At 51.8% G+C, this 26082-nt stretch overlaps 1 protein-coding gene across 10 annotated transcripts in view; it reads right to left on the reverse strand.

Moving 5' to 3' along the window:
* LOC102104404 (S-adenosyl-L-methionine-dependent tRNA 4-demethylwyosine synthase TYW1) overlaps positions 1-26082 on the reverse strand; it is a 53484-nt gene that overhangs the window by 23803 nt on the left and 3599 nt on the right. For 6 of the 10 annotated variants that reach the window (XM_014255142.2, XM_088066136.1, XM_088066135.1 and 3 more), the window contains exons 2-12: positions 25898-26046; positions 25141-25281; positions 24485-24586; positions 23715-23909; positions 23038-23319; positions 22197-22304; positions 17370-17475; positions 10414-10466; positions 7976-8094; positions 6189-6298; positions 3069-3246 (exon numbers count right to left, since the gene is read on the reverse strand). In XM_014255142.2, the coding sequence (XP_014110617.2) occupies positions 3069-3246; positions 6189-6298; positions 7976-8094; positions 10414-10466; positions 17370-17475; positions 22197-22304; positions 23038-23319; positions 23715-23909; positions 24485-24586; positions 25141-25281; positions 25898-26032 (1529 nt within the window). In that variant the 5' untranslated portion in view covers positions 26033-26046. Of the gene's footprint in view, positions 1-3068; positions 3247-6188; positions 6299-7975; positions 8095-10413; positions 10467-17369; positions 17476-22196; positions 22305-23037; positions 23320-23714; positions 23910-24484; positions 24587-25140; positions 25282-25897; positions 26072-26082 lie in introns of all 10 variants that reach the window. The other 4 variants (XM_014255140.2, XM_088066132.1, XM_088066133.1 and 1 more) reach the window with 1 other exon arrangement.

The raw sequence follows: 26082 nt of genomic DNA on the forward strand, positions 1-26082 counted from the left end.
AGAGAAGTCACAGCTTCATCTCCTCTAGAGAAGATGACAAGAAGTCAGAAGCTATTGCTCAGCTGCCAAACAGTGCCACCTAAAAGGACACTGTCACCCAAAGGTGACCTAGGGACAAGAACTGGCCAGAGTGAGACTGATCAGAGCTCTTTGTGTCCAGAAAATTCCACTTAATGTGGACACAGCCAACCATCAGAACACATTCTCAGTGTGTGCATTTAAACAGCAAAGTGAAATATTTCAGAACAAACTGAATATTTCAGGTTAAAATCTCAGTTTTGTAAACAAGTTTGTCTGGACTGGCAGCCCAAAGCCACAGACTCCAAAATGACCAAATGTTCTGAGCCTAAGTGGATTGAAGTGCTCAGTTTCCAGGCACACTCAGCCAAACTCTTTCTTTACTCAGTGCTGTCTTTGCTTAATTAAAAGGGGCCCCAGTGAAGATGGAGCAGGTGCTTCTCAAAAGAGCGGCTGAGAAAAATCATCTCAAAGCTAGAGACAGGCAGGAGCCAGCCTCTGTCAGCATGGGGAAATGAAGGAATCAGAAGTGATCCCAGGGAGGGGTTTCAGCCCCAAACAGGAATGGTCCCCAGGGCTGGGAATCCAGCCTGGATGAGCTGGGCACGTTCTGCCAGGGGGAACAAGGAGAGGGGGCAGCCATGGGTGCAGTGAGAACAAGGACACAGACTGCTGTTCCTGGGACACAGCTCCAGCGCAGGATAACAGCAAATCCAGCCCTGTGCTACCAGGATGGATTTTTGGTGTCAATTTCCAAGCTAGCTCAGACACCTGAGATGAAATCCAGGAGACCAAATCCATGGCATTTACACATGGATCTGGATAGAAATCCGGAGCTGAAACCTTCAGCTGAGCTGTGCCACTCAAATAAATTGACTTCAGGCCTCCAGGCTTCACCAGGCAGGCAGGACAGAGCCCACGAGAACCAGGAACAGCAGCATCAAAAATGAGCATTTGCTGGTGAGCATTAATCATCACCTGCTCATTACTGGTATTATTACTGATCATAAACACAAACCCACACATGAGGGGGTTTGTTCACAGCCACAGATCAGAGACAGGAGCCAGGTATGGGTTCAGTAGGAGCTCACCTGGTGTAAAACCTCCCTCAGTTCATTGTGAGCCTGTGGCAGGTGAAGCTGCAGCCCAAAGAGAGGAGGAGGAGGAGAGGAAGGCACAGGGGGCACCCCCTGGAGCCCCTGTCCTGAATCCAGCAACACTCCAGGCCATGCTGCCCTCTCCCAGAAGGGGTTGGGAGGGACCTTAAAGCTCATCCTGCCATGGCAGGGACACCTTCCCCTGTCCCAGGCTGCTCCAAACCTCATCCAGCCTGGCCTTGGGCACTGCCAGGGATCCAGGGGCAGCCACAGCTGCTCTGGCAATTCCATCCCAGTCCCTGCCCACCCTGCCAGGAACAATTCCTGCCCAAAATCCCATCCAGCCCTGCCCTCTGGCACTGGGAGCCATTCCCTGGCTCCTGTCCCTCCATCCCTTGTCCCAGGTCCCTCTCAGCTCTCTTGCACCAGAGGTCACCCTGCCTATTGCAGGATGAACTTTTTATGACAGTTTCTCTGCTGACAGCACAGAAGTGAGCTGGATGCCTACTTCAGTTCCCATATTAAGCAAATCATCTGCTTGATGAGCCAAAGATCAGTTGCAATTTTTAAGACAGCAAGCCTAGCATTTTATCCCCTTCTTTTTTGTTTCTTTTTAACAAGATTCAGCAGATCCGAAAAGTGCAGTTTCAAAATAGTGTGTGCTCTCTTTTTAAACTGCTATATTTAGGAAAGAGCAATTTCTATCTACCAGGCACATAATACATGACTTAAAGTAACTTGATTACACAATTATTCAATCATTTGGAATGCCTTTGTAGTGTATAATTACTCACTCCCAAACTGCCTGCGCTCCCCCCTCAGTGCCAGGTTCAGACCACGAGGAGTGCAAAGGAAACTGTCCCAGGAGCACTGAGAGGAGCTGGCATGGGCTGGGTGACACAGCAAGGCCACCCTGCCCACAGCTCCCACAGCTCCCACAGCTCCCACAGCTCCCACAGCTCCCCACAGATCCCCACAGATCCCACAGCTCCCACAGCTCCCCACAGCTCCCCACAGCTCCCCCAGATCCCACAGATCCCACAGATCCCACAGCACCCACAGCACCCACAGCTCCCACAGCTCCCCACAGCTCCCCACAGATCCCCACAGATCCCACAGCTCCCACAGATCCCCACAGATCCCACAGCTCCCACAGCTCCCCACAGCTCCCCACAGATCCCCACAGATCCCACAGCTCCCCACAGATCCCACAGCTCCCCACAGATCCCACAGATCCCACAGCTCCAGGCCTGGATTTGCTGCTGTTCTCAACTGCTGGGATTGTGAGGAGCTGCATTTCCCCACGTGCTGCACTTCCTTGCCACACCACCTCAGAGTTTGGAAACAGCAGCCTGAATGCTCCAAAACATCAGGAAAAGGGATTCTTGACCTTTGTAAAGACTCTGCAACAGTTCACTAAAGTGTTTGGAAGATTTCATTAAAGTCCCTCTGAGGGAGGTTAAGTGGACCCCACTTTGCTGACGAACACGTGCTTGTCCCCCCTCCTTATCCTCCTGGGGACACTGGGCTGGACAGAGCTTTGGGTCGAGCTTTACAGCTGCTCTTCTGGGCTCAGAACAAAGATCAGCCCCAAAAGGCAACCTCTGAGCTCAGTGCCCTGCTCTGGCAGAAGGACAGAAGTTCTCCCTGCCCCAGGCACAAACCTCTGCTCCCCTCCTGCCACACCTCCACAGGTGCCACATTCCAGCTCTTCACTCCACAAGCAATCACCGTTTGTTTAGGAGGGACAGAAAAGAAAATCAAACTGAGGGGGAGAAAGGGATGAGAAGGAGCATGGGGACATTGAGGTTAAAATCAGTTGCTGAGGGAGATTTTTCATTGCCAGTGCTCATGCTGAGCTGACTCTGAGGGGGCACTAAACAGGATTAGGACACAGGTCAGCACACTAATGTTCCAGCAGGAAGTTTAGAAGGAATTTCCTGCAGCTCCTACCTGATCTCCTCGGGGAACTGAGCGTTGGTGACCAGGAAGGTGGAGATGCCGTGCTGGTGCAAGAGCCTGACGAAGCGGTTGATGTGTGGGTACATGATGGGCTCCCCCACCAGGGACAGGGCACAGTGCTTCACTGCCAGGGCCTCCTCCAGGAGAGCTGCCTTCACTCCTGACACGCCTGGAAACGGGACAACAGCCTTGAACCATCAGCGGATGGGGCCCTGAGCAACCTGCTCTGGGGGAAGGTGGCCCTGCCCATGGCAGGGGCTGGAACAAGATGATTTTTAAGGTCCCTTCCAACCCAAACCCTTCTGTGGTTCTGTAACAAATCCCCCTCCCAAACACCTGTATCCAAAACACACCCTGGCACAAGGAGGGCTGAGAAGAGCAGCTGGAGCTTCCCAAAGCAGAGGGGACACCAAGCCACAGCCAGGGCCTGGCAACAGCCCTGCAGCACCCAGAGCCTGGGGCTGGCTGTGCCCTGGGCACTGCTGACAGACATTCATGGTAGCACCTGAGCCAAGGTTAAACATTTGAGCCGAGCTCTCCACTGCTGAATGCTGAGACACACACACACACACACACAGGACAGCTCCATGCCAGCCCAAGCAGGTGTGCTAAGCCATGGTCCCCAGAGAGAGCAGCTCCCCAGCACAGCGAGGGGCTGAGCCCAGACTGGGAACACAGAACACGCAGCTCCACAGAGGATGTGATCAAAAGAAAAGGCAGCACATGGCACGGTCCTGAACAGGCAGAGACCTTTCAGAAGGGGAAAACACGCAGAGCTCAAACACAGCATCCGTGTGAAAACACCAGCTGAGCCCCACTCCTGATGCCCACGGGAGAGAGGGAGGGGAAGCTGGATGCTCCTCCAGCCCACCCACACCTGACCAGGTGCTCAGGAGCCCAGATGAAATCAGCTGCCTCCAAACAAGCTTTTGTTCCAAATCCATCACTTCACATTTCCCTGATGTGCCTTGATGGACTCCAATCCTATCTGAGTTTTTAGACTGGAGACTGGTTTGTTTTAAAGATAAAAAACAAAGCCTGGAGTGTGAATCCAGGTCCTCAGCTCCCCTCTCGCTGCCTTGACGCTGCAATACAGAAAATTACAGCTCAGCTGCAAAGCCCAGATAAAAGAGGTGTTTGTGGATATTGCTCCAGCCTCACGTAGCAAAGCTGGTTTGGAATCAGAGCAGGGCTCAGTGCAGCCAGGCTGTCCTGAGGAAGTGACAGGACTAATGGTTATTCCATAGAAACCTGACAGTACTAAATGAGAGCTTTTTTGGAGAAGAAAGCAGCATCTCCAGCACATGCTGAGATTAAAGGACTAAATTTCACATTCCTAAAACTACTGCAAGTCAGTTTTGGAATTAATTAATTTCTCTCTCTCTCAGCATTTTGCATCTGGACTCTCATAATTACCTTGCCAGCTTTATAAGCAGAAGAACAAAATGCCAACATCCCCTAAAGTTTGAGTGGAACTTTCCCAAAACAGTTTACACCAAACCTGGCACATCCAGGCAGAGGAGGGAGTGGGCTTGTACACAACCATTTAAGCACACAAATCACCAGCCAGGCAGGGATAAACTGCCCAGGACTGCTGTATTCCAGGAGGGCAGGGACTCTCCTGAATCCCTAGGGCTCTGCTCCTGCCATCAGCTCCCAACAGAGCACAGCTCCTTGGAAAAGCTGATTCCAGCTGCTCCACCAGCCTGGGAAAGGACAGCAGCAGCTGGCACAGCACCCTGGGGAGGCTGGGGCTGGCTCTGGTACCCCTTGGAAGGACCTGAGCAGCACCACAAGAGCCTGGGGGACAGGGGGATGAGGGACCTGCTCTATCCATGCTGATCCATGGTTACTCCAAGGATTTCCTAGGACAGGTCACGCATTTCTCTTTGGGTTTTTTTCCCTATATTATCAGACTCCCACTCTCCCAGTCCTGAGTTATGCTTCCATCCTTTGCAAGGGCACAGAGATTTACAAGTCGCTTCCCAGAAAAATGTATCCATCAAATAAACTTCCCAGCCTCACTCCCTATCAGTGAGGTGTCTCTCCATCATTTACCCACCAGAGAACTCTGGGGCTGTAATGGCTGTGCTCTCCAAACCCAGCACAAACTGTGCTAACACTAAAGCAGAAGATGATTTATCATCACCCACAGGCACCCAGGGTACAGAGGGCTATCCTGCAGGGTATCCTAAAGGATAAAGGGACACAAAAATTCTGTTCCTGCAAAGGAAATCTCATTTTTACTGCAATGGGTTGAATGAATAAAGCACCAGATGAGCTCACCAGTTTCTGTGGCCCATGGAATGGGTGTGTTTCCAAAATGACAGCCAAGGCCAGGGCTCTTCTTGCACGTTTTATGGCTGTTCCACTCCATTTGTGCTGCTCACAGGCAGCTGGGGAGAGCAGAACCCTGGAGCTGTCCTGCCAAGCTGGCCAGCCCTGCCAGCACACACAGCTGACCTTGGCACAGCAACCAGATCATCACATTTGGGAAATAAAAGCCCAGCCTTCTCTATAGTCATAGACACAGAATAGCCCCAGGGAATTGCTGTGGGAAGCGAGCTGCTTTCCAGAGGCGCTGTGGAAACTGCAGCTTCAGTCACCACTACAGGTACTGAATAATTCCTGAAAATCAAAATCCCCTGCTTGCTGCTGTTTCATTATTAATGAGACAAACACAGCCCAGAAGTTCCAGGGCCAACACAAAGCTGGGTATGAAGGCCAGCAGTGTATTTCCCATCAGGTAAGAGCTGATTGCTTTTGCTTCCTACCTGGCCTCACTCTTCCAGAGGAGCCAGGATCCCTCATCCTCCAAGCTGGCTTTAACCACTGGGGAAGGCTCTGTGCACACCAAGGGAAAGGATTTGACAACTACCAGGACAACACCAGAGGCAACTCCACTCTACTCCCTGCAGGCAGCAGCACACACTCAGCAGCTGAGAGTCATTTCAGAAAACATTAAATGTGCCACAGCAGTTTCTTCTCCCCCCTCTTCCCGATATCCTGAACCTCAGGCCTCCTTCCCAAAGGACCAGGACATTCTCACCTGCTCTGAAGATGTCACTGCTGGTTATCCTCTAACAGGGGTGGGGACAGAGGAGAAGTTACCTTTGAACTGCCTGATCATGTTCTGGTGTTTGTCAATGGCCTCCTGCAGGATCACCTCGGGCTGGTCCATCTTCCAGCGCCACTCGGTGCCCACGGGGTTCGTGTGGTGTCTGAGGGAACAGGGGACAGTCACTTCCTGCCACTTGGAACCCACCTGGAGAACTCACCTGCCACCTGGGCTAAATATCAGCCATGACCAGGAAAGGACACACCAAAGAGATCCCTGGAATTCCATTCCCTGGAATTATGGGAGGAGGAAGAGGGAGACCACAAAAAAAGCTTGGCCAATGCACAAGCCAACCTTATTTAATGTTCCTGCTGGTACAACCTGAAACCTGACTGTACCTTTTCTTCTGCACATGCTGAGAGCAGCAGGAGGAGCCCAGCCTGGGCTGGGCACTGACCAGGACTGAGATATGGAACCTGAATGAAATGTTTTCCCTAGCATGGGTAAAGCCACCCTGGAGCAGGCTGGATAAACTGGCTGCCAGGATCACAGGGTGCTGGATATTAATGGAAATTTCTTCATGGAAAGGGTTGTCACAGGGCAGTGGTGGAGAGGTTTAAAAGCCCCATGGATGTGGCACTTGAGGACAGGGTCTGGTGGCCTTGGCAGTACTGGGGGGAACAACTGGACCCAGGGATATTAGAGGGCTTTTCCAACCAAAATAATTCTGTGACTCTCTTCCAATTGAAACCTTAACGATGGAAGATGCCCCATGCTGAAAAGCTCATGCCAACTCTGAGATGCTCCTTTTTTAAGAGCAGACTCTCCCGAAAGGCAGGAGATTCTCAGTGTCCTGTGCTTCTGTCCACCCACAGATTTGTTTTCAGTTTCTTCTTAATTTTTAAAATACCTTAAGTACTTCTCCTATGAGAGATTATTAATTTTTAATCTCTGTATTTTGCAGGGCTTACTGTGATGCCTGGCTTTTGGCCACCCACTGATTGAGTGTCTGAACACAACTTCAGTTGCTGTCTACAAGCACAACCTGAAAACTCCAAGCACAGGTATAAGCATTAAAGTTACAGCAGAAGAAATACGAGCCAATTTCTTCACAGGGTATTTTACTCTGTCTGGTTTGCCTCCTCCTCAGATGCAAAAGTAATAAACCCTATTAATTTAAATCTTATTTAGCTGTTCCATCTCTCCACACTAATTGATTGGGCTTTGGACACTGAGCCAAAGACCCTCATCAGATCAGGTCTGCCTGGTGCCTGTGCTGCAGGGAGGTGTCACAGAGCTCCGAACCCACACTTGCTCTAATTGATTAAAAGATTTGCTCACTTGCACATTTCCATTTAGGCAATTTAGCCAAAGAGACACAGCCCCAGTGAGAGCAGCTGGGAGCGGGGATGGAGAGAGGCAGACTCCCCTGGGGATGGGATTATGACTGGGGGTGTTGCAGTGATTCAGGTGTGGGGTGTCCCCCTCAATGTTTTAATGGAAAGGGGGATCAGGGGGGCTCTTCTGGCTCTGCACAATCCCTGGCAGGAGGGTACAGCCGGGGGAATCGAGGACAGGGTGGGACTGGATGATCCTGAATGACTCCTCCTACCTCAGTGACTGGGATTTATCAGCTGCTGTTCTAGGAAGGCATCAGCTACTGAGTGATCACTTTTCACTCCTTCAGAGCAACGGTGGGAGTGCAGGTACCTCCAGTATGGGAAACGATCCCATTTCCAAAGACATTGCTCAGGGCTTCACCCCACACAGGCAGCACAGCTGGCCCAGGAACAGCTGGCTGTGTCCCCCAGAGCCCCACCCTGCCCAGAGGGTGCCTTACCTCCAGCAGAAGACACACTTGTTGGCACAGGCCAGGCTGGGGGTGGCCTCCATGCAGCGGTGGCTCTCAATGCCATAGAAGGTGTGCTTGTAACAGCCCCCGCGGCCCCGCAGCATCGACTGAGGGCAGGGAACACAGCAGCAGGGTTAAAACTCACCTGGGCCAAACTGAGGGCACACACAACACACCAGGAGAGTTAAAACTCATCTGGGGCCAAGCTGAGGGCACACACAACACACCAGGAGAGTTAAAACTCAGCTGGGGCCAAGCTGAGGGCACACACAACACACCAGGAGAGTTAAAACTCATCCTGGTGGATGAGTTTTAGCTGAGGGCCAAGCTGAGGGCACACAAACACATACACACACACACACACCAGGGGAGTTAAAACTCCCCATCTGAAGCCAAACTGAGGGCACAGCCATGGATCTGCTCCCTTCAGCCACCTGTGAGCTCAGTTCCAAGCTCAATGGCCTGAGCAGGGCTGAGGGACACCAGTGCCACCTGCCCTGAGAAATTCCCAGCTCCCTATGGAATGTGACTCTTTCCGTGCACTCTCGCAGCCTGACTGCGTTCAGGAGGTCACACTCATCCCTGTGTAAGAGCAGAAAGAACTCGAAGCTGCTCAGTCCCTTCTCTGGCAGACCCCAACACAACAATGTGCTCTCCTGCAGCTTTTCAGACTCAGCCCAGAGCAGGTGAAGCCTCTTGAGCTGCAGGAAGTGTTCCTGGAAAAGCTCACTCAGGAGCAACAAGGATCCATTTCAAGGCTGTCCTACTGAACATTCCATTATTTTCATTTATCTGGCAGAGTGTTTCTTGCAGCACTAAATTAAATAAATGCCCTGACCTTATAAACCCTCATTTACAGCCAGCAGTGGCTCCAGCAGGATGCTGCTCTTCCCTTCCCAGCACAGCCACAGCAGCTTTCCCAACAGGATTCAATTCCTATTTAACATGCAGGCTGCTTGCAGAAAAGGCTGCCTTTTATTAGCACAGTTAAATAAAAATAAATGAGAAAGAAACTTTACTACTCTCAAGAGAAAATCTGAAATATAACACAGCAGCTTTTAATCTGCCTTCCTCTTCCTGGAGAGTCCTGGTGATCCAGCAGAAAGAAGCAGCAGGGAAAAATCTACAGTTAATCCCTAGCTGGTTGTACAGGTGGAAGATGAAATGACATGGAAAATGCTGTTGATTCTACCCATTCTTCAAATTATAGAGACTTCAGGAGATTCACAAATTCAGAAGAGCAAGTCATATTTGGCTTTTCCTAAGGCAAACAGACTCTTCCTAAAACATCCAGGGTTTCTGTTTTTTTCTGCAGTTTGACAGAACCCAATCTTTTCCATCTGAGACACCTCTATGAAACTCTGCTTAATCCTGATCCTGCCAGCTCTGCTCCTGCTTTCCTCTGATACAAATCTCCACAAAGGCTCCTGAAGACTCTCCCACACTGGTGTGAACCTGAGGCAAAGCCACTGCCTGGAACCAATCTCAGCTCAATTTATTACAAGACTTTACATTCAACTCCTGCTTAAGCTAAAAATAGTGTGGGCCCATCTAAGCACACAGAGCTGCTATTTATTTTGTGAAATGGTTTTACAGTGCTGCATTAAAGTCTGGGTCTGTCATAAAAATAGGTTCTCTGGCTTTCTCTATCACAACATTGAGGTTTGGCAAGTTTTTCTTTAAACATTTCATGATCACGTCTGCCACTGAAATGATAGAAGAGAGAAATGGGTGCAAGAGTGACCAGCAGAGCAGCAGTGGAGTCAGTGCATCCCCCAGCACTCCTGACAGCTCAGGGTGGGCTCTGTGCTGCTCAGGACAACGAGGCTCCTGATGAAACACTCATTGACACCAGGAGCTGCAATAAAAACCCTCTGCAGCCCAGTCTGGGACGGCATCCTAAGGGCTCTTTCAAAAATAAACAAAATCACGTGCCAAAGGAGAGCTCAGACAGCAAGGACTGATCACTGTCACAGCACAGGAATTACAGATGAGCTGGCATCTTAACGAGGTGCTGATTCCAGAGCTCCCATCCAGGGATGCTCAAGGGTGCAGGATGTGGCAACATGGTGGGTGAAGGGGCTGGACCCCAGGAGGGGCTGAGGGAGCTGGGAAGGGGCTCAGGCTGGAGAAAAGGAGGCTCAGGGGGAAATTCTGGCTCTGCACAAGTCCCTGGCAGGAGGGGACAGCCAGGGGGGTCGGGCTGTGCTGCCAGGGAACAGGGACAGGAGAAGAGGGAACGGCCTCAGGCTGGGCCAGGGGAGGTTCAGGGGGGATTTTGGGGAAATTCCTTCACTGAAAGGGTGGCCAGCTCCTGGCACAGCTGCCCAGGGCAGGGTGGAGTCCCCAGCCCTGGAGGGTTCAGCAGCCCTGTAGCCTCTATCTTTGTTTGCATTTATGAAATGAGAAAAGGAAACAGAGCATACCTTTGTCCATCGGCAGAGCTTCACTCCAGAATGGCTCCCAATGAGTTTATAACCTCAAAACAAAGCACAGATCATCAAAAAATTGAGTTTAGCCTGCAAGAATTGACACACAAAGTACACCAAGTGGTACCCAGAGTGACTGACACCATGGACTCAACGCTGCTGTTCCCCACGGGCCCCAGGGTGACAGCACCAGCAGTGGCACCCCAGGGACCTCGGCCAGCTGGAAATGGTTTCTTTCAGCAGGACATGTGCTGCTACTGCTGAGCCTGCTCTGAGCCAGGCTGCCCAGGGGACTCCTGCACGGCCAGGATGGCAGAGCCTGTCCAAGCCAGGCTGTGAGAGCAGGACAGGGAACCAGGAGCATCTCCCTGGCCCCAGGCCATCCCCCAGAACCCGGGATCCTGGTCCCAGCCTGCAGGACGGGAGCTGATTCCCAGCACAGCTGGGAGGGCACAGGAGGGGAACACAACCAGGGCTCAGCCTGAACCCCACCTGAGCCTCAGCAGTGCCACCCTGCTGGTTCTGGGGCAGCCATGGTGAGGGAGCTGCTCCTCCACAGCCAAAGGAAAGCTGGGCTCAGATCAGCTCCTCCTTCCCCAGCCAAGATAACACAATTCCATTCCAATGGGTCCAGCAGGATTAATTGCAAAACGTTTGTTAAGCACTAAGTGCTATTATTACCCAAACTGCTCAAGTGGGGTTATATTCCTCTTTGAGAAAACTGCTTAGAGGCCAATATGTCTGAAGGATTAAAAGTCCCTTCAGAATCAGCATAAAAATAAGAGGGATTTGAGACGCCTGGCTGTGTCCCTCACAGTGGCATTCACACGTCACTGGCCTGGCTGTCCCCAAACTCAGCACCTCTCAGCTTCCTATTGCACCCTGCTGCTCTTATTAACACTTCCAAGGGAAGGAAAAATATCAAATTTTAGCTATCAAGTCTTCTTCCTGCCAACCAGCACAAACTAAACAGGGAAAAAGCCTTCAGCACAGCAAACTGGCCTTCAGCTCCTCCACAGAGCAGCAGCACAAGCGCCCTGCCCTGCCCAGGTGTCCCTGAGCAGCTCTGGCACAGCAAGGTCCCAGCAAGAGCAACTGCATCCCAAAGTGCCTGACACCTGCAAGGACACGGAGCCAGCCAGGAGCAGCAGATGCCACAGCAGCTGCAGCAGGCAGAAATTCAGCTGTGCAGGCAGACAGGGCTGACAGGGAATCCAACAATGCTCTGCTCCTGCCAGCCAAAGCCAGCAGGGACCTGCCCAGGCTCCTCTGCCCACTCCACCTGATGGTGTTTGATCCATCTCCTCACACTGAATATTCAGGCACAGTGACCTCTGCAGTGAGAAGGGCTGGAGAAGGACTGGGGACAAGGGATGGAGGGACAGGACACAGGGAATGGCTCCCAGTGCCAGAGGGCAGGGCTGGATGGGATTTTGGGCAGGAATTGTTCCCTGGCAGGGTGGGCAGGCCCTGGCACAGGTGCCCAGAGCAGCTGGGGCTGTCCCTGGATCCCTGGCAGTGCCCAAGGCCAGGCTGGACACTGGGGCTGGGAGCACCTGGGACAGGGGAAGGTGTCCCTGCCCTTCCAGCCCAAACCATCCTGGGATCCTGTGACAGCCCTGCTAAGACAGTCCCCAAAGCCACGTGCAGTCTTGGGGACACTTTCACCTCCGACTGGCTGAGACCCAGAAAAGGCTGGTGCTGGTTCCAGGGACACAGCCACACACACAGCTGAACGTGGCTGGAGCCAAACACCTCCCTGCCCTGGCTCTGTCCTGCCTCTTTCTGCAGCTTTGCTCTGCAAACAGCTTGTCCAGCAAGGTCTAATCTCAGCTGAGAGCTCCCTGCCCTGCTAAACTGTGTGTGCTGACAGGATTTGTGGATGAGAGCTGAAAAGGTGCTGCATTCATCCTCCCTCTAACACAGCTGTCCAAGGCACACTCTGCTGCTGTCACCCAGCACAGCCCAGGCCTTATTTTCCCATTTCTCCAAATCCAGCACCAGCAGTCATATAAGATTATTTTCTCACAGATCACTCGTCAGTAACAGCAAAATGGCTGCTTTCAAATGGGTTTTGCAGAAAAATTACATTTGAAATAGGACATGCCCACCCAGATCTGCCACTGAGTTGTTCAAGGGAAGAGAGGCTGCAGCTGAACTGAGCAAGGTGCCAAGCTCCAGAGCTCCTGCATTTTCTCTTGAGCTCCTTACATCAACTTCCACCATGTGGAGCACCCACAGGTTCCTTTAAAGGCCAAGAAAACTGTACATGTTCAACATCAAAAGAGTCTTACAAACAGCAGGCAGCTCTGAGGATGAGAGGGGGGTTACTCATCTCTGTCACTGCCAGCTGTGGTGGCAGGAGGGAGCAGCAGAGGTGGGCAGAACTAAAGCCACAGAACTGGGAGATGGTGTGGTCACCCAGCGCTGGCTGCTGGCCATGCCAAGCTTCTGACGCTTGGGAATGAGAGGAAATACCAGAGACCGAGGCTGGACACTTGTTCCACCCCTGCTGCAGGGGAGCTGAGACTCTCCAGCACTGCAAAGCCTTGCTTCAGAGCAGTCTGGGCCAAAAGAAAGGACAAAAGGTTAAACAAGAAACTGGGAGTGTCCCAGAATCACAGAACTGCTCTGGGTGGGAAAGCCCTCGAAATGATGGAGCCCAACCATTGCCCAGCACTGAGCCTTGTCCCCAGGTGCCACATCCACAGGGCTGCCAAACCCCTCCAGGGGTGGGGACTCCAGCCCTGCCCTGGGCAGCTGTGCCAGGGCTGGACAAAGCTTTCAGTGAAGGAATGTTCCTCAAAATCCAGCTCCCAGCTCCCTCAGCCCCTCAATGTCCTCTCTGCAGTGAGGGCCCCAGTCTGAGCCCAGGACTGGGCTGTGACCTCAGCAGGCACAGGCACATCCTTACTGCAATGGTGCAAATGAAACACGTGCAAAACTGTCACCAAAGCCAGCCTGAGGGGCTCCAGCCTCATGCCATGGCCATGGTGGAATAAGATAAGCCTTAATGTCTTTTTCATCCAAAGCCAGTCTGGGATTCTGAAATTCCTTTATTCCCAGAAAAACTCAAGAAATCTGCAAGCACTTGGTGTTTTTAAGAGCTGTACCTCAGGGCCAGCTTGGGCTGGAGTCTGGAATGTTCTACCTGCACAAGTTTCCTCCTGACCCACCCAGAAGAAGCCCAAAGGTAACAGCCAGAACTGCTGGCTGCTGTGAGCTTCATCTCTTTTCTGTTTGCCTGAGACACTTTTCAGTCATTCAGGGCACATTCCCTTCTCCACATTTCCATTTGTCTGAACTGTCCCCTTGTGTGGGGTGAGTGTCACATTACAAAGACAGGACAGCAAATTTTACCCTTGCCTGAACATATCCTGTACTTTGTTCCAGTTTAGACTTAATTTCAAAGCCCAATAGTCTCCAAAGCTCTGCCAAAACCTAAAACAAACCAGAAAAAAGGATTCACCTCAAATACAAATGTGTTTATTTTTATTTTCCTCTGTTACACATGGGGTTATTCTACCAGCTCTGGTAACACATGAGAGAAGAATGTGCCCCCTAAATGTGATTTTGCCATCCCCTCTGCTCCTGCTCAGGTGCTACAGCTGTGCCAGCACATCAGAATTTCAGTCAGCTCTCCACCAGCTCCTGGCAGCTCTCACACAGTGGGGCTTAATCATTTTCTTCTGCCTGGACTCCTTCCTTCTACCTGCATGTTTGCCCATTATTTACAAACATTTCCTAAGGAACTGATCAAGTCTCCTCTGTGCCTGGGTTTGGTCACTGTATTTGTTCTGCTCACCTCGAGTAATTTGTTAGTTAGCAAAGGAATTTTTAATCTGCCCACAGGCAGTATTTGATTTGTGTGGCACATTCTGGGGACTGCAGCAGTGTCAGCAATCCCAGGGCCAGCTGTGGGCTGCTGGTGCCACCTGGAGTTAAACAGCTCCTGACAAAGCCTGCCAGACCCCAAACCCTGAGCTCAGAGCCTGCAAAGCTCCAGCCTGTGCCATGCCTTGGGATCCCATTTCCTCACACTGAACACCCCAAAGGCTCAGCACAGAGAGCCAGGCTGAGCTGGGCACGAGAGCTGCAGGCACTGCAAACCTCAGCCCAGGAAGGGCCAGCAAAAGCCACCAAAGCTTTTAAAAACCTCAGCTCTGGGTTGGTGAGCACCTGAAAAGCCCAGCCTTCAGTATTTTCCTGAAGTCAGCCTCTTGCCTGCCCTTCCCCACTAAAAGGCACAGGCCAAAGCACAGCTTTAGCTGCAGCACAGAGTCAGAGCACAACAGTGAAGTGGCTGCTGAAGCCCAGGCTATTTCAGATAAGAGCTGCCTCTTAATGTACCACTTGTCTTTGGAGACAAGTAAAATAGAGGTGTGCTGGGCACCCTGGGGCTAAATTGTAGCCTTCCTTAACCAGTAAGGACAGAACTAACTGGACTGCAGCAAAACTGTCCTTGTGGGACACAATAATTTATCCAATGTCAGCCAGGGTCAGCTTTTGGCATCATTAGCCCATTCCTGCTGTGATGCCAGGCAGGGACAGCAGGGATTTGTTTGGTTCTGTTACAAGCAGGAGAGAGCAAAGCAAAGACCATGGCAGAAACACACTGTGAACAGCTTCAGAAATCTTGGAACCATGGACTGGTCTGACCTGAAGGGACCCAGAGCCCATCCAGTGCCACACCTGCCATGGCAGGGACACCTCCCACTGTCCCAGGCTGCTCCAGCCTGGCCTTGGGCACTGCCAGGGATCCAGGGGCAGCCCCAGCAGCACCCTGTGCCAGGGCCTCAGCACCCTCCCAGGGAACAACCCCTTCTCACCCTGCCCTCTAGCATGAAGCTGCTCCCCCGTGGAGCCTCCCTGGCAAACACTCAGCTCCCAGGGCTTTGGGCTCGTTGCTCCTGTCCCATTCCTGCCTCACTGAGGGAAGTGCGTCAGCGCTGGCCTGGGGCTGCTGCACAGCCCCTGTGACACAGCAGAGCTGATGGAGGTGCCTGACACTGAGACACATCATGTCTGAGCTCCAAATAGCTCAGGCAGGCAGTGAACAATCCCTCTGCCAGCTGCCAGCATCCAGCAGGACGTGGTTGGCTTCAGCCAGACCATCAGCATCAATAAAACATTTGGCAAATCCAGGAGCAGCTGTGACTAATGATGGCACCAACCCCAGCAGGGCACAAAGTCATGGTCAGTCCCTGAGTCATGAACAGCCTGACTGGAAGGGACCACAGAGATCACCCAGCCCAGCCCCTGGCCCTGCAGACACCCCAACAATCCCACCCTGGGCATCCCGAGAGCTCCTGCAGCTCTGGCAGCCTCGGGACCATTCCCTGGGGAGCCTGGGCAGTGCCAGCACCTCTGGGCAAAGGGCCTTTCCCAAAATCCAACCTACCCCTCCCTGACACGCAGAAAGGTGTTTTGGCTGGGCACTGATGGAAATGGAATTGTGTCTCTGGCTGGGACTTCCAAAAGCAGCTCTTGCTGAGTACCTGTTACCAAGGTATCTGCAAGCAGGCAGCTCCAAGGGCTCACACCTCTGCAGCCCAGCGGGGAGGCTGCTGAAGCCAACATTCAGTGCCAGGGCTACAATAAAAACCTTTGCCTAAGCACTGCTCCCTTTACCTCCAGGAAGGTAAATTGCTTTGAAGGTGAATCTCCAGTGAGCACCCACCATGGTCTGAGGAGATGCTGCTCCAAGGAAAACCTCTGTTATGCAACTGCAGGATCAAAGAACAGCTCTCCCTGAACCACTAATGCTCATCTTCCTTCTCTTGGGCTAATTATGCCCTCAGGGATACTCTTGAAAAGGCACTGAGCCTACACCCAAAGAAACCAGTTGGTACAAAATAAATGAGATAATCTTTTGACTACACTGCACTTGTTATTTTAGGGGAAATGATGCTGAGGGAAGAAGGGAATTGTTTTATTTTTGTAGCCACAAAAGCCTTCCTGGTGTGTTATTTACAGGAAAAAAATGTTACATGACAAAAAAAAGCAATGCAGCTTCTCTTTTTCACAGCTGAGTGACCACTGAAGAATTTGGTGAGCAGCAGAGGAAGAGCTGAGAGAGGCAGCTGGGCTGTAACAGTTTAGAGTTTTTGAAAGTGCAGATTTATGGAAGCAGATCCTACCAGTGGCTCCAACCACTGGCACGAGCATGAGCACTGCAAGAAGGGAGAAATGGGGACCCACTTGTCTGGATAATGAATTCCCATCCCTGGAGTGCCACCAGGAAATCAGAGCTCTCTGGGGAGCCTTCCTTGAGTCAAAAGAATTACACAGGAAGGTAACCTTCCCTCCAGCACTGCTTTATTTTCCAAGTGGCCACTTTGTATAAAAGCACGGTTCCATTCCCACCCAGACCAGCAGGGAGTGGTGGGACTGAGCCAGGGGGAATGATCCCAGCAGCACACAGAGCACAGGGCCAGCACACAGAGCACAGGGCCAGCACACAGAGCACAGGGCCAGCACACAGAGCACAGGGCCAGCACACTGAGCACAGGGCCAGCACACTGAGCACAGGGCCAGCACACTGAGCACAGGGCCAGCACACTGAGCACAGGGCCAGCACACTGAGCACAGGGCCAGCACACTGAGCACAGGGCCAGCACACAGCTCTGCCCCATCCCCTGCTTTCTTCAGGAGTAACCAAATAAACAAAAACGAAAGGCTGCCACCTTAAACACAAAACCAAGTAAAATATAAATAAAATACAGTCAAATACATGACAGAGTCTCCCTCTGTGACCACATCCCAAACCCCCCTGGACACATTCCTGTGCTGCCTGCTCTGGGGACTGGGGATGTCCAGAGGCCTTTCCAGCCCCAGCCATTCCTGCCTGGGGCTCAGGTGTGCCACGAGCCCCCCTGCCACCCCGAGCTCCTCTGCCAAGGGCAGCACCAGGGCTCTGAGCTGTGCCCCAGCTGCTCTGGGCAGAGCCTCACCTTGTTTTGTGAGTGCCTCCCTCAGGGCTGGGGTGATCATCTCTCTCCTCTCAGCCTCCTCCTTCCTCCAAGCTCCAGCAGCTCCTGCCTCCAGCTCCCGCTCTCTCTGTTGGAAGACAGGGAATTACAGCCAGTTCCAGCCAGGAATCACCTGCTGGGCTGAACAGAGTCCAGGGCCCCACAGCAATTCCAGCTCCCCTGTAACCCTGCATCTCACCCCTCTCCCCATCAGTAACTCAGGACAGTAAACTGCAAAAGGAACACTCCCAGTGTACCAGATTTGTCCCAGCGACACTGCAATAAAATTCCCAAGGATATTTTAACTAGCAGGGTGTGAAGTCTCATCCAAGAGTGACTCCACGTTTCAGGAGTGCACAATAACCAAACCAGGGTGTGCCTGGAGTGCCACTGTTAGCTCACAGAGACAGCAGCCACCTGCACCACCAAAACTCAGCCCCAGCAGGAAAGGGCTGCTCCCCCTGCCCCACAGCCCCCTCCAGCCCAGGGAAGTCTGGCTTCCAGCTGCTCCCACACTCAGCTAAGCCCTGGGCACGAGTTCCAGATACTGGGATAAAGTCATAGGCAGGAAAAGCAAACCCTGGCACGTAACAAGTGGTGACTCCCCTGCTGTGTGAGTGTCACTGCTGAGACTTTATGGGTATTTATTGTTTCATGTCTGCACAAAGAAGCATCAAAGTGGAAATAATTACTTGGATATTTCATGCAACTTGTAATCTGTCAGTCCTTTATGGCTTTTATTGAAGGAGTTATGGATAAACAACAAACAAAAACCAGCAGAGGACATTTTGTCTTGACAACACTGAGGCTATTTCACATCCAAGCTCCTCTTGTGCCAAAGCCATGGAAAAGTTAATGGAAATGCTTCCAGTTTGAGTCTCCCACCAACTGCCAGCATCACTAAGGAAACCAGTGCTCCTGACTTGCCAAACTGCTCTTCACAAACAGGGAGAGGAGTCTGGCTGCTGCTGCACATGAACAGACTGGCTCTGTACCTGAGCAACATCTCAGGAAATAAAAGGGGCCTCAAAAGAAAAATTCAAATATTAAAACCCACAAACACAGAGGTTCAAGGACAAAACAACTCCTAATAAACACTTGAGAAGGAAATAGGAGAGTGAAACATTTAGGAACAGAGATTATTACCTTCCCTACTCATTTTGGATAAAACTGTGCTCACAGTCTCAGGGATGTTGTTCAGAAATGTGTTTTTCAACAACCAGTATCACAACATGGTCCTTTCTAAGGGAGAAAGCTATATCCACCTTCCACTTCCTTCCACTCAGCTTCCTGAGCCCTTAGACAGACTTCATCGGTTTCTGTAACACATTAAAACTCCCCTGGAAGCCTACATCTGATAATTAATTGTCATTTAGTGGGTTTTAAAGCTCATTTCTTGAGCCTTGATCTTAATTTATCAGCAAGACTCCTCAACAGTAAAATATTAATATTGCTGGGAAAGCTTCATGCATAAGGAAGGAAGGAGATAATAGATGAAAACTTCATGTTCCAAGTGTTAAACACAGCACTTGTCCTGCCCCAGGCCAGGTCACTCTGTTTTACCCTGCCCTGTGAGACCAGGACAAACTCCTGCACAAACTCCTGCTGGGGAATGGAATTCACTGCACAGGGACTTTTGCTTCCTTGCTTCATAAACCTTTCAGATCTGCTATTGAGGGTTGGAGAGAAGGGAAAAATGTTAACTTTGCACAAAGCAAACTTCTCCAGTTGTGGTGATTTAGTAGAAAGCCCTGCAGTAAATCCAAGGCAAATCGCTGTCTTTCCATAACAAATCAAGCAAGCAGTGACAAGAGCCAGTTTTTCAGGCCCTTGAAATATTTCACTGCCAAAAACTGGAGGTGCAGCTCACCAAGGAGTGAGCCCAGAGATGAGGAAAACCTCTGGATCCACCCCAATTCCTTGGGAGGCTCAGCACAGCTCTGCTGCAGGCCAGAAGGGGCTGGTTCTGAATAAAGGCAGCTGAACCTCAGCTGTGATCCCCTGCTCTGCAGCTGAGGGGAAAAGGAATCCCTTCCCTTTCCCTCTCACACAGGCAGCACAACAGGCAGAGGCAGCACACTCCCAAGGCAAGGAAAACACAACTTCCATGGACCAAGAGCCCCTGACACAAGTGAGGGCATCAGCATTCCCTGTCCCAGCACAAATCCCAGTGCCAGTGCTCCAAAGGGCTTCCTCCAAACCTGCCTTCCACCCCCAGGGGACCAGCAGGAGCTGCTACTGCCACTTGTCCCCCTCCCTGAAGTGCTTTCTGCAGAATGTCCAGGTGCCCGACAGCTCCCCGTGTTCCCCACTTCACCCATCACTCTTCAAACTCATCCTGCAGGGAGGAGGAAAATAGAAAAGGCACCAAAACTCCACACAAAGGCTGAGGAAGTTGGGGCTGCTCAGACTGAGGAAGAGGAGGCTGTGTGGAGACCTCACAGCACCTCCCAAGGTCTGGAAGGGCTACAGGGAAGGCAGAGAGGAATCCTGCATCAGGAACTGGAGTGACAGGACAAGGAGTAACAGGTTCAGTCTGACAGAAGGGAAATTAGGGTTACAGACTGAGGAGAAATTGTTCCTGGCAGGGTGGGCAGGCCCTGGCACAGGGTGCCCAGAGCAGCTGGGGCTGCCCCTGGATCCCTGGCAGTGCCCAAGGCCAGGCTGGATGGGGTTTGGAGCTCCTGGGACAGGGGAAGGGGTCCCTGCCCATGGAACAAGATGAACTTTAAGGTCCTTTCAAACCCAAACCACTCTAAGATTCTCTAAATTAACTTAATTTAGCACTTTTAGCCTCCTGGCTCTATTGACCCATGTGCCATGGAAGGGTAAAAAAAGCTCCCTCAAAAGCTTTTACTCAGAAAAAAATTTACACCCAATTATGCCTCAGCTTCTTTCCCACTTAACCTCCCAGTGGTCAGACAAAGGAAACCCCTGGCCTTGCCCTGATTTACAGCCTCATCCAGCTACGAGCTCCAGGATCTTTTCCCAAATGAAAAGCACAAGCATTAAGCAAACAGGAACACAGCAGGGCTGGAGCCAGCACTAACAGAACAGCACTGAGGGAACGCTGGCCAGGCTGTCAGGAAAAGCTGCCTGGCAGCAAGAAGGATTAGCAACACTTCCCCAGGGGCTGGGGAATGAACTGTTAAAGTTCATGAATTACATGAAGGGGAGTTAAAGTTCAGAGAGCAGAGCTCTGGAAGCAATGCCCCAGGGACAGGACAACAATGCTGGCAGCTCCCCTCGCTCAGCCTCGTCTGCCAGGGGCACCTCTGACAAGAAACACGGGGGGATTTGGGGAGCTGATGGGACAGCAGGCTGCCCACAGGAATGGCATTCCTTTCCTTACAAAACCTTCCTGCAAGGCTGAAACACGAGGGGAAAAGGGAGCCCAGTGCCCCATTCACCCCTGGACACAAGCACAGGTGCTCAGTGCCCTGGCTGTCCCCGTGTCACTCAGGAGTGCTCAGTGCCCTGGCTGTCCCCGTGTCACTCAGGAGTGCTCAGTGCCCTGGCTGTCCCCGTGTCACTCAGGGGGTGCTCAGTGCCCTGGCTGTCCCCGTGTCACTCAGGGAGTGCTCAGTGCCCTGGCTGTGTTGTGTCACTCAGGGAGTGCTCAGTGCCCTGGCTGTGCTGTGTCACTCAGGGAGTGCTCAGTGCCCTGGCTGTGTTGTGTCACTCAGGGGGTGCTCAGTGCCCTGGCTGTCCCCGTGTCACTCAGGGAGTGCTCAGTGCCCTGGCTGTGTTGTGTCACTCAGGGAGTGCTCAGTGCCCTGGCTGTGCTGTGTCACTCAGGGAGTGCTCAGTGCCCTGGCTGTGTTGTGTCACTCGGGGAGTGCTCAGTGCCCCGGCTGTCCCCGTGTCACTCAGGGGGTGCTCAGTGCCCCGGCTGTCCCCGTGTCACTCAGGGAGTGCTCAGTGCCCCGGCTGTCCCCATGTCACTCAGGGAGTGCTCAGTGCCCTGGCTGTGTTGTGTCACTCAGGGGGTGCTCAGTGCCCTGGCTGTCCCCGTGTCACTCGGGGAGTGCTCAGTGCCCTGGCTGTCCCCGTGTCACTCAGGGAGTGCTCAGTGCCCTGGCTGTGTTGTGTCACTCAGGGAGTGCTCAGTGCCCTGGCTGTCCCCGTGTCACTCAGGGGGTGCTCAGTGCCCTGGCTGTGTTGTGTCACTCGGGGAGTGCTCAGTGCCCTGGCTGTGTTGTGTCACTCAGGAGTGCTCAGTGCCCCGGCTGTCCCCATGTCACTCAGGAGTGCTCAGTGCCCTGGCTGTCCCCGTGTCACTCAGGGGGTGCTCAGTGCCCTGGCTGTGTTGTGTCACTCAGGAGTGCTCAGTGCCCCGGCTGTCCCCATGTCACTCAGGAGTGCTCAGTGCCCTGGCTGTCCCCGTGTCACTCAGGGGGTGCTCAGTGCCCCGGCTGTCCCCGTGTCACTCAGGAGTGCTCAGTGCCCCGGCTGTCCCCGTGTCCCGGCAGGGCTGGAGCAGTGCCCAGGAGCTGCTGCAGCAGCCGCCGTTCCCTTCTGCCCGCTGACCTCTAGTGGTGAGCACAGAGGACACAGCAACCGTGTTCTCCACGAGCAACTGCGCTCCTTTCTCCCTCCAAAGGGAAGCCAGAAGGTTCCCAGGCTTCCCTCACGAGTGGCAGCACACAGGCAGATCTCCCGGCTCCGGGACAGGTTCTTCAGTAGCTCATATTTTACTCCCCCTCTAACCAAACCCTACAGATTCAAATCCAGCCAGTTACATTTGAATCAGTCCAGCTGGTCAGTGACCAAGACCTGGCCATTCCATACCCCCTCTAACAGCAGTACCTTTGCTTTCTTCATGTGGCCCATGATATTGCCAAGATCTTCAACATCAATGACAGAATCTGTGCCTCCAGCTTCCTCCTCACCACTGCTTTCAAACAATTCCTCTGCCTGTGGGAGAGAGCAGAGAAAAAAATCTAAGAATTTAATCTTACTGTTAAATGTAAAACTCAGCTCACCAGTGAAATGAGCTCTCCTCACCAGTAAAGACCACTGAAAATAGACAATAGCCTACCAAAACCTGTAGGATGGATATGGAACCCTGCACCCCCTTAAAACCAAGTGCCTTGCTGACAGAAAGATTTATTCCTCCTGCAGCAGCCAGCACTCCCTAACCTAGCCAGAAGAACCACTTACTTTCCTAAAAAATTCAACCCAGCAATAACTTCCAACCCACAGTTTGAGGGAGGATTAAAGTGCCATAGCAGCTGTGGATCTTGCACTGGAGAGCAATAGAGATGATTTCTTAGTCAAAACCTGCAATCAATAAACACTCCAGAAGAGAGAAACGATTACAGGCAGACACACACAAAGGACATACAGGGCTTGCTCAGGTAACACGCCCCAGCTGCCTTTGGAAAACCCTGGGAAGCTGGAAGAGCAGCTCAGCATCACCAGGTTAATGGCTCACAGGGAACTGAACACTCCCCTTGGCCTTGGTCCTGCTGAGAACCCAGCCTGGCTCCCTGGAGCATCTGTGCCCAGCCAGGAGCAAGACTCCCTCATCACACAAATGCCATTCAGCCTGGGTCTATCACTGATCCTTCCATCTGGACTGCAGGAGGAAGGGGAAGAGTCAAACAGTGCTCCAAATGAAATAAAGCCTCAAGGATTTTGGCTGTACCTCAGTATCCTCGTGTTCTGATGTCCCAGGTTCATGGTCCGAGCTTTCCTTGCTCTGCTTCCCTGAAGATTTGCACTTTCCCTTCTTGCACTTTCCACTGCAGGGCTTCTTTTCACCTTTGCAGAGCACCTGGAGCCGAGTGAGGAACTTGGCTTTCCAGGCCTCAAAGTCAGCCTCGATGCTGCCGTGCTTGCTCTGGGCCACATTGCAGTCGCCCTCAGCCCGCGTCATGATCCTGCTGGCACTGAGCATCCACAGCCACCTGTCCATCCTCCTGCCAACCTAGTGCAGCAGGAAGGGTCAGAAAGGAAATCAAACCAGGGCCAAGTGCAAGCAGCCAGCCAGCAGCAGGATCAGCCCTGGGAAGAGCCCGTGAGCTGCACGGCACTGCAGGGCTGGGGAGTCCCTCAGCACAGACACAGGGCAGCCTGAACAGCACCACACCACCTCAGACTCCAGTGGAAAATCCCCCTGCTGTCCCTGGGGTGAAGGGATGGGCTCTGGGAACAGACTGCTCTGTGTGGTGCTTGGTGGTCAGAATGGTCACATGTGTGACACGCAGCCCCAGCTTTGCAGAAAGCTTTCAAAGCTGGAAAATGAACTCAGGGTCGAAGCACTTCATTCAGCTGAGGCTCTCAGGGAGCAGAAGCCAAGCAGGGAGCTCAGGGGACACTCACTGTGTTGTAGTGATCCACGTAGGCCGAGTTCCCCAGCCCGAACACAGCGTATCTCAGGCCTTGCAGGAAGCTTTTCCCAACACGGAAATCACTGGCTGCCTCTTCCAGCCACTTGCAGAACCAGGCTGCGCTCTCCGGGGGCTGCCCCTCAGTGTAGGTGGCCACCAGGAACACACAGATGTTCCTGCTGCTTGTCTGGTCACACAAACAGGACAGGAGAGAAAAAAAATCACTGCATTTTCCAGAACTTTCTTTTAAAGCAGAGTTACAACACCCAGGCAGCTGGGAGAAATCAAAACACAAGGCTGTCTCCTGTTGGGGTGGGATGGTTCAGGTGACAGTGCCAAGGGTGCTGAAAAATCTGCACAGCACCTTAAATTAGCAGAGACAGGTCAAGCTGAACAGGGATACAGTGACAGAGCAAAACTGGACATCCAGCCCCATCAGCAGCTTCCTGTTCTGGCTCTGAACCTCGCCCAGGGGTGCAGGACACTTGGGGCAGCCACTCTCACCCAGCTCACCCCTCACTTACAGAACCAGCTCTTACAGAGTCACTGCAACAGCAAAACATCCAAGGGGTGCTTTGAAATACTCAAAATGTAGTTTTTTTTGTTGAGGGCAGAATTTGCATAGATTTGCATAGGCAGGGAAGCAATTCAACACAAAGCTTCAGGGATTTCCAGAACAACAGGAGGGAAATACAAGAGGGAAACAGCCTTGACAACCCCAGGAAATCTTGTACCTATTACTGGTGTTTATGCCATACTCACCTCCTCTGCTAAGCCATCTTCTGGATCATAGTCTCCCATGTTAATGACTTCCACAGGCAAATTAAGGGACATAACAGCTTCAGCCAGAGCTTTGGCAAATCTCTGAACAAAGAAACACAGCAAGTTATCAATTACTTCAAGCCACACAAGCCCTGCTCAGCCACATGACTTCTCCCAGCACAGGAAGAATAATGACACAGGAGGGCTGGACACTAGCACTGCAATTCCTCACATTAAAACAAAAATGGAATAGATTGGCTGAGAGTTACAACATTATAATGACTAATACATTACATCACAGACTAACACATTAATTCACAGATACATACACAAATTACATTTCTTCTTGAGAAAGCACCAAAACCAGCACATCTCTATGAAGCCTAGCTAGAAAATTAAAATTATAGTGCAAGAGTGAAATTTTAGCTTTATAATCAATCTCCACTACATGCCTTGCTTAAAGGGAGGATGAAAATTTTTACTTTTATTTAATTTTTCACTTATTTTGCATGTTGGGCAATGATTGTAACAAGCTATGAATGTGCTGATGAGCTCCCAGATCTGTACCAAGGGCAGTGTTTCAAGGCAAGCAAAGTTCTCAGATCCCAACAATATTTCAAATCAACTTCACAGATGTCCAATAAAAGCACAGATACCTTTCCTGTGCCAGTCTGAGAGCCATAGAAAATCTTCACTCCAGCAACATGGACCTCCTGTGCCTGAGGGGTGGCACATCCATTTCCCAGTTTGTCTGCTGTTCCCTCGGGGGCAGAGGGATTCCCATGGGATTTCTCACCCTATGAAACAAGAACTGTGTCACACTCAGTCCCTTCTCCAAGGACTCCAATTTAAAATTCACATCCTGGGGCCACTCTCAGCAATGTTAAAGCATTTTGTTTCCTCTCACACCCAGACAAACACACCAGGACCTGTTTTCCTGACCCATGCCATGCTACAATACCCACTTCTCTGGGAGGTAACAGGATCCAGCTGAACCTCCCAAATGCTGTAGCAGATCTTTACCCACCTGCACAAGGAGGTTTTCAATTCCTGGATGGCCTAACCCCATCCCATCCCAAAACCAGCCCAACCCTGTCATTAGCATCATGAAAACATGAAGGTGCTAACAATGGGCACAAGCAGAGGGGTTTGGTGACAGAGCAACCCATTCTCCCAGGAAGAGTGTGAGGAGTGTCCTGCTGAGCTCTGCCCCAGCATCAGAGCAACAAGAGCATTTAGTGACCCACAGACACAAACAATCCAGGCTGAGGATCATAACCAGATAACCAAACTACATTTGGGACTTGCAACACCCTCAGCAGGCCCACAGCAGGTGCCTTTATCCAGTAACTACTCACTTCCACCCAGGTTTTTGGGGTTTTCTCAGAGAGAAGTGCTGACAGGCTCAGTTACCTTCCTTTTGATTCTGGTGGTGGTGAACTGAACGACAATCCAAAGGCTGATCCCAAAAGCAACAGCAGAATAGATGTAAAATCTGTGCAGCCATATGGACACCAGGCAAGTATGGAAGTAGCTCCACGCATCCATTGAGACATCTAAATCTGGAATGTCACAGATTCCTACAGACTGAATATGGA

This window comes from Pseudopodoces humilis, chromosome 23, assembly GCF_049639895.1.
Source record: "Pseudopodoces humilis isolate 2021_Gansu_Grassland_sample_001 chromosome 23, ASM4963989v1, whole genome shotgun sequence".
Taxonomy (NCBI): Eukaryota; Metazoa; Chordata; class Aves; order Passeriformes; family Paridae; genus Pseudopodoces; species Pseudopodoces humilis.